Raw genomic sequence first — 13,278 nt, forward strand, 5'->3', positions numbered from 1 at the left:
GTGCCATTAATCTTAGATTGTTTTACATGCATGTATACATCCAACCTTGTGTTTAAAGGGATATACAAATCAAAATTAAACATTTGTGGTTCAGAGCATGTAATTTTAAGAAACTTTTTAATTTACTTCTATTATCATATGTATTTCATTCTATTTGAATCCTTTGTTGAAAAGCATACCTAGGTAGGTTCATGAGTGGCATTGCACTACTGGGAGCTAGCTGCTGATTGGTGCCTATATGCCTCTTGTCATTGGCTGCCCTGTTGTGTTTACCTTGCACCCAGTAGGTTATTGCTGCTCCTTCAACAAAGGATACAAAGAGAATGAAGCACATTTGATAATATAAGTAAACTGGAAAGTTGTTTACAATTGTATTCTCTATCTGAATCTAAAAAGAAAAATGTTGGGTTTTATGTCCCTTTAAGTGCTATCTTGTCTGCTGTAGGAGGTATGTATGTTCATTAGTGCAAACACATACTATGCAGAGTCAAAGCAGTGTTTTGGCAGAGTAATGATTTTGCTTTGGGATATTACCAAGCATATCTGGGTAAGGTTTATGTGGTCCTCAATTTCACTAATAGACCTTAAAAGGGAATGGAGGGACAGAGCTTCCAAAATGGGATTATGCTACAAAATGGGGTATGTTTTGGGACATCTTTAATATATGATGTAATGTTATTTTTGAATTATATTTATTAAGCAAAATGAATGAAATACATTTAGTGCAACAACTTTTAATGACATTACAAAGCATATTTTTTATGGAGAATTTACATTATATTATTTAGAACATGATGCTTAGAGCTGATTTTGGACAAAATGTATCATGATTTAAGGCAGACAGATTTGCAAGTAGAAAAGCTGTTTGCCTGCAATTTCCACTTGTGATGCTGCATTATTGTGCAATGCCACCCCAGGTCTTGTGCTATTGGGTGCATGGCATGTCAATCTCCTCCCCCCCTAAAACGAACCAGTTAGTGAATTTTGACCACAGCTGTGATACATCAAATCTTGCAATCTTTTTATCTTATCTTATATTTCTCTCTCCCTCATTAAAACCACATACTTGGCCATATGAATGTAAAAATCAGTAATATTTAATGAGGGGCAGTGGTAGGGAGTTGTGATTATCTCATGAAATGATAAGCGGTTAGGGGCTTTGAAGTAGTGCTTTGTGCATGTTTAGCACACGTTTAGATCTGAAGGTGGGTATCAGGGATCAAATGAAGCAGGCCCTAGGGCTGCATGTAAATCCACATATTTATACTCATTCAATGGGGAAACACACACACACACATATATATATATATATATATATATATATATATATATATATATATATATACATATACACATACAGTATATGGGCAACATTTATTAAGCATGAGCAAGCTTGAAAAGCTAGTTAAGTAGCTGCGGTCTTAAGTCCGTTGTTATCTGGATGATTGACAGCCCCTGCTCGTGTGCGATTGGCCATGCAAGCAAGAATCGGCATTGCACATGTTAAATGAGGGCAGCATATGCTGCGATGAGGAGCGGACAGGTTCCGAGGAGCAAGGCTTGTCCAACCAACTTTTAAAAAATGTGACCCTATGCATCCCAAAGTGATGCCATACTTAAAAAGGTGAACTTTATTAAATGTTTCAGGAAAATTCGTTCCACTTCCAGCTGATGTAATATAAATGTTACCTTTTTTGTGTGCATATTGGTAGAAAACATATTGAATATTTTTATTTTTTTAAAGTGAAATATTATTTGACTGTTTTCCATAGAAAACCAGCACCCAGGTGACGTACACAAACACACTCCATATTCCTCCCAACAGTGACAAAGGAATTGTAACTGTTTCCATAGTTTCACTACAGTTTTCCTGTACCTACAACCTCACCATGCAGACAGCTCTACTAACTGTAATCAAACCAGTAATGAGGTAAATGTAAACCTTTTATACGTGTTTTGCACCTTTTACCAACATTTACAGACCATTGCTTCTAATAACATCTGTAGCCATATGTATAGCCAGATAAAATGTATATAGCCAACACACTTGTATTAATGTGCATTTGCATGCATCAGTCTAGCTAGATACACTATAAAGACCTGCTGAAAACTCTGTGTATATTTTAAATTAAAGGGAAACTACAGTCTTTTTTCTTTGTTGCCTCTGAAGTAGGATGCTTAAAATGCATAAATTTTAAGTATTTCCTTTATTACATGGTCCCATTCTGCAGAAAGTATACAGTTAAATAATATGGGCTAGATTACAAGTGGCACGGTAAAACGCATTTTTGCGTTAAGATTTTTGCGCTAGTTGGGTTGCGCTCATATTAAAAGTTCAAAATAAAAATAAACTTCCTCATAGAAGTCAATGGAGAAAAGAAAATTGTTATAAAAAAAAAACTGCACAAACTACATAGCGTATTCTCATTAGCAAATAGATATTATTTACAGTGAATACATAGATAAAATCCTTATTAAATATGAATATTGCCTAAATATGTTTTATCATGTCTTCATCTACTTAGGGGGCGATTTATCAAGCTGAGGCGGTCAGGGGCGCACATAAGCGCCCCCTGTCCACCGCAGCTTGCCTCTGGCGGGTTGAATTCCCCATGCAGAATTTAGCATTGCGCACGAGCGCTATTTTGCACTTGCATGCAATCCTGCCCCCTGCCCGCGCACAGGCAATCACGCACGGGCAGGAGCTGTCAATTTCCTTGGTCAGACTAGACCATGGAGATTGAAATTCGCCACCTAAGAGGTGGCAAAAGGGTAGGGAAGCAGCGGTCTGATGAGCGCTGCTTGATAAATATGGCGTGCAGGTTCTCTTGTGAGAACCTGCAGTCATAGGCAGGCAAAGCCTGCCGAAAGGACTTGATAAATCGCCCCTTAATGGCAAAGGGCTCTAATTAATTTATATATATGTCTATATATGTATACATATATATTAATGTTTTTATTTGTGTATATATGACTGTAAATACTCATATTCACATATACATTAATATATATGTACACATATATACTGTATATACATACAAATATATCTGTAGACATGTATATGTATGTAGCTCTATGTTTAAAGGGACACTGAACCCAATTTTTTTCTTTTGTGATTCAGATAGAGCATGCAATTTTAAGCAACTTTCTAATTTACTCCTATTATCATTTTTTTTTTTCTTCTTTTGGTATCTTTATTTAAAATGCAAGAATGTAAGTTTAGTTGCCGGCCCATTTTTGGCTTATAACCTGGGTTATTCTTGCTAATTGGTGGATAAATTCATCCACCAATAAAAAAGTGCTGTCCAGAGTCCTGAAGCAAAAAAGAAGCTTAGATGCCTTCTTTTTCAAATAAAATTAGCAAGTGAACGAAGAAAATTTGATAATAGGAGTAAATTAGAAAGTTGCTTAAAATTACATGCTCTCTCTGAACCATGAAAGAAAAAATTTGGGCTCATTGTCCCTTTAAGTCCTTTTGTGGCATTTTTTTCCCTAACACCGTAGAACTTATATCTTTGATCCCGTATAACTTTTGTGTGCAATGTTTAAAAAAAAAGAATATTAGACAGTGCTAATATGAGTGTAACTGTACTTTGTCATGTATTTTTGAAGTGAATTGTGCAACTTTTTTGTTTTGGAAAACAGTTAAAGATTTCACTCAACTTGTAATACCTTTGCAATGGAAAGGGGGCGCAAACGATCACAATAACGCTAGTGATATCATTAAGCCTCACTTGTAATCTAGCCCTATATGTTTAGATAGATCATACAGTTTTAAGAGACTTTCCAATGTACTTCATTTATCAAATTGTATGTATTTGCCTTTGCAAAAATATGGTGCCAGGGTTTTCAAAATGACCATTACAGTGTGGCATAAAGAAAAACCTGCCACCATATTTGTCTGGTGTGGACTAACCAAAGGTGAAAGACAACTTAAAGAAAAGCAGCTCATCTTGCTCTGATGCGACTCCTGGCTCAACTTCTGTTGATTTCAAACAGCCAGAAAGGGCTCTTCTGAAATGAGGGGACCCTGTCACAACCTTTGCCATGAGGACTATTGAGGTCTAGTTACAACTCTGACTACAATTGAAATAGCATCATAGGCTGTCACTTAGACATGTGCGATTTGGTTCGGTCCGAATCGAAATTCGGACGAATTTTGTCGAATTCGGAATTCGGATCGATTCGAATTTCCGAATTGCGGCAGTGCAGAATCTACCGAATAAATCCGAATCGATTCAAATTTATTCGGATGGATTCGGATGGCCATGTATTACACTATTATTGTACAGTATACTAGTGTAATACACAGCACATCCCACTTAACAGTGCCGAAATTCCGAAAATCCGAGTCGATTCGAACCAAATCGAACCGAACCGAATTTCCCACGAATCCGAAAGAATCCGAATGAATCCGAAACTAATTCATTTGATTACTTCCGAATTCGAATCGGTCCGAATCGATCCGAACCGAATTTTTCGCGGCTGCACATGTCTACTGTCACTCACTATTTCTGTCTTGCACTTAGATTTGTAGTGAGCCAGGTATGATCAGTTATGAGTTACTACATGTAGACCTTGCTGCTACACAGCCCTTTATATCTACATACCATGTACAATGTACACATCTTCATAGGCTTTGTTCACCTCTGTGTTGTACTTTAATATTCAGAATCTTTTTTTTTCTAATGATCTTGTAATATTCAGCTCAGGCAACTTGAACTTTGGTGGTGCAGGAGACGCTGCCTCGACAACTATTGCAGCATATGTTAACCCAACATATACCCAGCCCTTAGAGCAATCACAACAGCAGGATCTGCCTCTAGGCTCCACACTATATTTTGGAATGAGCTCTCAATTTCCGGATACAGCCTTTGTATTAAGAGTGGAGAGGTGCTTTGCTACCCCCTACAATGATGCACAGAGCCCCCTTAAGGCTGAACTGATCCAAGGCGGGTAAGACATCTTAATGTTCCTGGGATATCAGTTTTTCATAATCCTGATCACAGCTTATCTACTTACAATTAAAGGGACACTCAAGTCAAAATGAACTTTTATGATTCAGAAATAGCATGCAGTTTTAAGACACTTTCCAATTTACTTCCAATATCAAAGTCATTTATTTATATTCACACTTTTTGGGAAGCAAGATCCTACTGATCATGTGCACAAGTTTACAGGGTATACATATATTAGTCTTTGATTGGCTGATGTCGGTCACATGATACAGGGGGCCGTCAAATGGGAGAAAAACATTTTTTTTGCAGAAAAAAATCTACTGCTTATTTGAAATTCAGAGTAGGTGTTATTGCATTGTTTTTTTTATTATGAACTTGTTAATTATGTAATTCTACTTCATTGAGTGGTTCTTTAAACCTATAAAAAGGATGCATTCTGAGATTGGACTTCTATCTGTTTTGTAACATTAAATGTCTCTCCCTCTATAGTTGTCCCACTGGTGATGGACCATATATAAAGGTGGAAGAGAATGGTGTATCTAAGGAGGTCAGATTCAGTATAGCTTCCTTTGCATTCAACGGATTCGACGTTGTTTATATCTTCTGCAATGCTCGTTTATGTAGTAAGGCATCAGAAAAATGTTCTGAGGTTAGTAACAGTTTTAAATACAACCTATGTCAATTTATGCTCTCTTTACTTCTGCACTGTACCACTCTCGTACACTCTTATATACAACACTGTAGCTCATTTTTACCCTAATGTATTTTTCATAGTGTTCATCTTCTCGATCTGAGGTGGAGACTACACAGTTTAGCATGGGACCTTTTCAATTCACAGGTAAAATATTTTTTTATAAAAGACAACTTAAAGGGACATGAAACCCAAATTTTTTCTTTCACGATTTAGAAAGAGCATGCAATTATAAACAACTTTCTAATTTACTTCTATTTTCTATTTTGCTTCATTCTCTTGGTATTCTTTGCTGAAAAGCATATCTAGATATGCTTAGTAGCTGCTGATTGGTAGCTGCACATAGATGCCTCGTGTGATTGGTTCACTGTGTGCATTGCTATTTCTTCATTAAAGTATATCTAAAGAATGAAGCAAATTAGGTAATAGAAGTAAATTGGAATGTTGTTTAAAATTATATTCTCTTCCTTAATCATGAAAGAAAATGTTTGGGTATAGTGTCCCTTTAATTTCTCAGAACATTTAACTCTTGGGAAGTTATGTTCTGCAATGTCATATAATCATGTGCATAGAAGAGGGTGAAAGGCTTCAAATAACATTAAAGTCAATGTGGCCCCTCCTTAACAAAAATGTTTGATACACACATTGGGGAAAATGCTTAAAGGAACATTAAACCAAGTTTTTCTTTCTTGATTCAGATAGAAAATACAATTTTAAACAAGATTCCAATTTACTTCTATTATCTAATTTGCTTCATTCTTTAGATATCCTTTATTGAAGAAATAACAATGTTCATTGGATGAGCCTATTAAGATATGCTTTTCAACAAAGGATATAAAGAGAATAAAGCATAAAGCAAATTAGATAATAGAAGTAAATTTGAAAGTTGTTTAAAATCACAAGCTCTTTCTAAATCATGAAAGAAAAAATTGGGTTTCATATCCCATTCAAGTTCTTAGTTGAATTGACACTCATAGAGACCTTCACATCATTATGTGATGTTAATGACTGCATCAAAATAACATTGCAGCACCCATAGTAATCCTGAAGTTTACAGCAACCATAACCTTAATACTGATGGGGCCCCCCCTGGCTCATTAGCCCCCCCCCCCCCTTTTATAATGGCTGAACCCCAGATAATGCTTCATTATTTCATTACTAGGTTTTTGACACTGGCAGTACTAGGGTCTTTCTACTTTTAACTGTGTAACCCTTTGTGCCCCTCTCATTAAATATAGTTAATTAAGAAAAAGAAATGTTGCTGTTTAACTCATTCATAGGACATATTAAAGGCCATTACTACTATGATTTTGTTAACTTTTTCTTTCTTTTTTAATTACAGGGTTAGAAGAAAATGCCAGCTCTCATACAGGTAAAGAGTGACATTAAAATATGGTGGCACTCTCTGGTCTTGATAAATAAATGTTTAATTTAACACTTCTGTGTAGTTATTGATTAGACATACCTCAGGTTGGTTTCTATAAGTGAGAGTGCCTCAAGCGGCTGTGGGTACAGCCCGATGTATGATTATAAATCCCCTCAGATTGCGGAGTCACCACATCAAACATATATAGCATGCACTGTAATTCCCCCATCTTCACTATCTTTTTTGCCTCGGTCTGGGGGATTCAAGGGGGGGCAAACGTCATTCCCCAAGCTTCACTTGGGGTGGATGTCAGAGGCTCGGCGGGGCGCCTTCCTTGAACCCCCCAGGCACAGGCAAAAGAACTAGTGTAGATGGGGGAATTACAGTTCATCGGGCTTTACCCTCAGTCACTTGGATAATGTCAGTTTTACCCGGGTAATCCTAGGATTACCCAGATTTCTTACTTTACCAGTAACATATATATATATATATATATATATATACACACAGTATATAACTGTATTGATGAAGGAGGGCACTCACAGGACTTCTTTTTGAATCAAACACTGATTTGTTTGATTCAAAAAGAAGTCCTGTGAGTGCCCGCCTTCATCAATGCAGTTCTACATAGTCTCTATGAGGATAGCTCCCAAGCGGTGATTACACCTGAGTGGAAGGAGTGCTGGGCTACCGGCTAAGTATTATATATATATATATTGAGTGTTTTATTAGCATTTAAAATTTACATACAACCTTAGGTTAATTTAGAGAACTCCAAGAACACACTTCTTGAATTCTTCAGGACACATTCCAGCCTCTGTAATAATTATTATTATTATTATCAGGTATTTGTAGAGCGCCAACAGATTCCGCAGCGCTGAACCCTTTTCAGTTAAATTACAGAAAAAACTGGCAGAATAAATTAGGACATTACATTACTTAGTTCATTTACTGCACACAAGTAACACAATTAGGTAGGACTTAGAGCAACAGTAAACTCAAAATTAAACTTTCATGATTCACAGAAAACAAGCACATTTTCAACAACTTTCCAATTTACTTCTAATTTGCTTTATTCTTTTGGTATACTTTGTTGAAGATTAGCTCTAGGTTTATAGGACCTCAAGAGTGTACTCGTCTTACGCAATTCTGTGGCAGCAGTGTTTGCAAAAGTCTATAACAGTGATGGCCAACTTCCTAACACATGGGGGCCGCATGTAAATATTTTAGTAGCCTTAAGGGCCGCACATAAATGTATGGCTATTAAAGGCACAAATGTTTCCTAAAGATGTTCAGTGGCACAGGGCCAGATTAAATTACCCTCTTCTGCTGTTTTCCCCTCTAGAGGGCTCTTTTGAGTTTAGTCAACTAGTTTGCTCACCAACCAGAAGTCCCCAAAACACACATTTGAGTTCTTATTTTTATGGAGCCACAATAATGGCACAGATTCTTAGTTCTGCTCTTTCCTGGAGCCGCAAAAAAAACTAGTGTAGAGGGACAACGGTTGACCATCCCTGGTCTATAACATAACACAAACATTGTTGCGTTCACTGCTGCCATATAGTGCAAATTTATATGAAATGTAACTTTTAGTTGAAATCTTACATTAAAGGGACATTAAACCCAAAATTTTTTCTTTCATGATTCAGCTAGAGAATACAATTTTAAACAACTTTCTAATTTACTTCTATTATCTAATTTGCTTCGTTCTCTTGATATTCTTTCCTGAAAAGCATATCTAGATAGGCTCAGTAGCTTCTGATTGGTGACTGCACATAGATGCCTCATGTGATTGGCTCATCCATGTGCATTGCTATTTCTTTTACTAAGGATATCTAATGAATGAAGCAAATTAGATAATAGAAGTAAATTGGAATGTTGTTTAAAATTGTATTCTCTGTCTGAATAATGAAAGAAAATTTTGGGGTTTAATGTCCCTTTAAAGGGATATGAAAGCCAAAATGTATCTTTTGTGATTGAGACAGAGCAAACTGTTTTTTTAAAAAAAGGTTTCCAATTTATTTCTGTTATCAAATTTGCTTTGTTCTCATGATATTTTTTGTTGAAGAGATACCTAGGTAGGCATCTGGAGTGCTGCATGGCAGGAAATAGTGCTGCCATCTAGTGCTCTTGCAAATGGATAACATTCTTGCAAAACTGCTCCAGACACGTGCACACTCCCAAGCTTACGGGCCTGCTTTTCAACAAAAGATACCAAGAGAACGCAGATTTGATGATGGAAGAGTAAATTAGAAAGTTGTGCAAAATCGCATGCTCTATCTGAATCATGAAAGAAAAAAGTTCTGCAAAAACGCATGCTCTATCTGAATCATAAAAGAAAAATGTTCTGCAAAAACGCATGCTCTATCTGAATCATGAAAGAAAAAAGTTCTGCAAAAACGCATGCTCTATCTGAATCATAAAAGAAAAATGTTAGTTTTCATATCCCTTTAAGGTTCTAGGATGTTTATTTTTTATTTATTTTTTTACAATAAATTAATTGTATATTTTTTTTTCTTTGTTTCAGCTTTGTCTTCTGTTTTAATATTGGGAAGTCTCTTATGTCTGTGGATCCTTTGAGGTCGTCAGATCCTGCTAAGAATCTGTTATATGGAATGAGCTACTTCTATTCCTGTGCAACAAATATATTTTAAAGTGGATCAATTTGTTTCATTCATGTCTGTTTAAGATTGTGGGGCCTATCTATCAAGCTCCGAAAGGACGGCCCGTGTTTCTGGCGAGTCTTCAGACTCGCCAGAAACAGCAGTTATGAAGCAGCGGTCACAAAGACCGCTGCTCCATAACCTGTCCGCCTGCTCTGAGCAGGTGGACAGACATCGCCGGAAATCAACCCGATCGAGTACGATCGGGTTGATTGACACCCCCCCTGCTGGCGGCTGATTGGCCGCGAGTCTGCAGGGGGGCGGCGTCGCACCAGCAGCTCTTGTGAGCTGCTGGTGCAATGCTGAATACGGAGAGCGTATTGCTCTCCGCATTCAGCGAAGTCTTGAGGACTCGATCCGCACTGTCGGATCAGGTCCGCAAGTCCTTTCTTAAATAGGGGCCAGAGCATCTAAATAGCTGGAGACAGACAATACATTTTTTTAAATTGTGGGTCTTGAAGATGTAACTCTATCACTTACTGCATGACATTTGATTATTGTACATTTTTCAAAATGTTTTTTACAAATTTAGTCAATAATCACAAAAGATGAAAAACATAGGTTTTGCAATAAAATTGACCACTGTAGTGATACACACATATTTATAACAATATAAGTAATATAATAGAACGTGTATTAAAATTAATATTTATGAACAAATCTTTAAATGAAAGTAATATCTAACAACTATATAACATCCTAAAGTTTAAATTGCTGTACATTAACTACGGTACTATAAAAATATGTTTTATCATATCATATTATTACCAGGGCATTTTTAGTTATGTTTTCTCAGGTTTTTCAGCTTATTATAATGTTATTGTGTACAACAATGTATTACATTGTAATACATAGATAATGTGTAACAGGAGGGTAGGGTTAAAAATTAATTTAAAAAGGAATTTAGAGCTTATGTGAGAGCCTTTTATCTCACCTGCATGGACACAAAACATAGAAGCTCTGTCTTTTCTATTGCAATTTAGAAGGCAATACAGCCAATCAGCTGCCATACTGCCCAGCCAATTGAAAGAAAGTGTCCTGGAGTTGATGGGTTGCGCAGCCGCCATCTTAAAGGGCCATAATACCCAAATGTTTAAACACTTGAAAGTGATGCAGTATAGCTGTAAAAAGCTGACTAGAAAATATCACCTGAACATCTCTATGTAAAAAAGAAAGATATTTTACCTCAAAAGTTCCTCAGTAGCCACCTCCCATTGTAAAGGATTTCTAAGCAGCATTTTAGTGTGTCTGTCCTGGGACAGCTTAGGGGACGAGCTTCGTGAACTCTCATATTATTTCACCAATCAGGTAAAGGAAGCTTAGTATGAACTCTCATGAGAGTTAAGTCAAATCTTATGAGATCACAGTAAAAGAGTTTATGACCTCAGCACTGCTGATGCTGATTGGCTGCAGTTCATTTCTTCATTTTTTTTAAATTTTTTACCTGCAGCTGGGAGCAGCTGAAGTATAACTTTTTACACAGAACTTACTCTGCTGAGCTGCGGAGATTGTGAGGTAAAATATCTTCGTTTTTTTACATAGAGATGCTCAGGTGATATTTTCCTGTCAGCTTTTTACAATTATACTGCATCAGTTTCAAGTGATTTACCATATGAGTATTATGTCCCTTTAAATCAGAGACAGGTTTTACCTAGTGGACAGCTGTGCAGATAAGAAAAAAGGATCTAAAATCATTTTCGTGCTTGATTTTAACCTTCCACGCTTTGTACACGTTATCTATGTACTGCAATTTTATAGTACACAGTAACTAATTACTGTCCCTTTAAAAGGTTTAATAGTAGGTGTGGTTTGAGACTCGATTCTTAACCTTCAACTGCTTGTGATAGTAAAAATGCCACCTATGAAGAGGTTGCTTAAGAAGATCACATGTTTGCTGCTGTTTATGAAAGTAAATTTACATTTCATATCTACTTAGAGTAATTGTCATTAACCTTATTCTGAGCTTTGCTTTTAAACCTCCATGAATTGAACGACTGAGTATATATTTTATTCATGTAGGGTTTAGGGTTCATGTACTTAGCTTTCCAAATAGAACAATCTCCTGAATAATGTATGCTGCACATATACTGACTATACTTTCTGCAAATCTTCTCTGAGTTCTGGTTATTTTATAGAATGCTGTTCTAGGTATCTGTCGGCTCTTTGATGTTATTCTGTGAACTATTTAGATCACTCCTGTGTTTTTTTGTTCCTATGTATGTGACAACCCTATGTAATGCTGCTCTGAAAAATATACTAGGGTTACTATATTGGTCCATTAATTTATACTCAAGCTCCAGATGCCTTCAGAAGTCCTCTGATCAGTTTTTCTCTTCTATTACTAACCAAATGTAGACAATAAGCCCCATGTACTGAAGGTCAAGCGGACAAGCTTCTCAACTCAAGAAGTTGTCCGCTCGCCTTTGCTACATACGGGCAATAGACGAACAGGATCCGCTGCCCGTATGTATCATTTACACGCTCAAGTAAGTGTGTAAAGCCCTCCCCTTCTCTCAGCAACTGTCAATCACCGAAAGCGAGCCAGCTCTCTGTGATTTCTCCTTGCAACCTCAGAGGTCGAATGACTGCTGCTTTCTTACATTGCGGGAAGTAGACTCGCATATGCGAACCTGCCCTGCAAGGGCTCCCGAGCAGCTTAGTACATGGAGTCCAATCTCAATTTTTAAGGAGAAATAATGTTGAGGGCTATTTAGTTTTGTGTTTATTACTTTTTATCAATTATGTTTACTATTTTTTTCTGAAGTATGCTATTTCAAAAAGATAGCAATTTCAGTAGTTTGTAATTAATATTTAACTTTTGTTGCATATATACTATATGTATTTTAAAACAACCCATTTATTTCTAGAAATGTGATTTTTTTTTCTTCTTCTTACCCACGCGGGTAAAATGATTTCAAATGCATTATTTATGTACAATTCTTTTATGTAAATAGGAAAAACTGTGCTGTATTTGTTTTATGTAATTATGAAAAATGTAAAATGTAATAAAGATGGAAAGAATAAAACAAATACTGCCTGTTTATTCTTGAGTTTGGAATTCATTCTAGTGGCCAAAACAGCAATATTTCAAAATCCATGTATCAAAAATTTCTGTAACCGATCAACACAAGAATTAAACAAGAAGGAATTTCAAAGTTTTAAGGGACAGTCTAGTCAAAATTAAACTTTCATCATTTCATGATTCAGATAGGGCATGTCATTTTAAATAACTTTCCAATTTACTTTTATTATAACATTTGCTTTGTTCTCTTTGTATTCTTTGTTAAAAGCTAAACCAATCATATGCTACTTTCTAAGCCCTTAAAGGCCGACTCTTATCTCAGTGCATGTTTACAGTTTTTCACAGCTAGATAGTGCTAGTTCATGTGTACCATAAAGATAACATTGTGCTCACTCCTGTGGATTTATATTTGAGTCAGCACTGATACAAGTCTTTAAAAGAACTGAAATAAGGGGGCGATCTGCAGAGTCTTAGATACAAGGTAATTACAGACGTAAAAAGTATATTAATATAACTGTGTTGGTTATGCAAAACTGGATAATGGGTAATAAAGGGATTATCTATCTTTTTAAAAAATA

At 36.2% G+C, this 13,278-nt stretch overlaps 1 protein-coding gene across 1 annotated transcript in view; it reads left to right on the forward strand.

Moving 5' to 3' along the window:
• Positions 1 to 12,708, forward strand: part of LOC128653572 (pancreatic secretory granule membrane major glycoprotein GP2-like) — a 34,164-nt gene extending 21,456 nt beyond the window's left edge. The window contains exons 6-11 of the mRNA XM_053706953.1: positions 1,773 to 1,930; positions 4,708 to 4,956; positions 5,448 to 5,607; positions 5,733 to 5,796; positions 6,992 to 7,021; positions 9,543 to 12,708. Coding sequence (XP_053562928.1) covers positions 1,773 to 1,930; positions 4,708 to 4,956; positions 5,448 to 5,607; positions 5,733 to 5,796; positions 6,992 to 7,021; positions 9,543 to 9,595 — 714 coding nt within the window. The 3' untranslated portion in view covers positions 9,596 to 12,708. The remainder of the gene's footprint in view (positions 1 to 1,772; positions 1,931 to 4,707; positions 4,957 to 5,447; positions 5,608 to 5,732; positions 5,797 to 6,991; positions 7,022 to 9,542) is intronic.
• The last annotated feature ends 570 nt before the right edge of the window (positions 12,709 to 13,278 follow it).

This window comes from Bombina bombina, chromosome 3 (genome assembly GCF_027579735.1).
Source record: "Bombina bombina isolate aBomBom1 chromosome 3, aBomBom1.pri, whole genome shotgun sequence".
In the NCBI taxonomy this organism is placed as follows: Eukaryota; Metazoa; Chordata; class Amphibia; order Anura; family Bombinatoridae; genus Bombina; species Bombina bombina.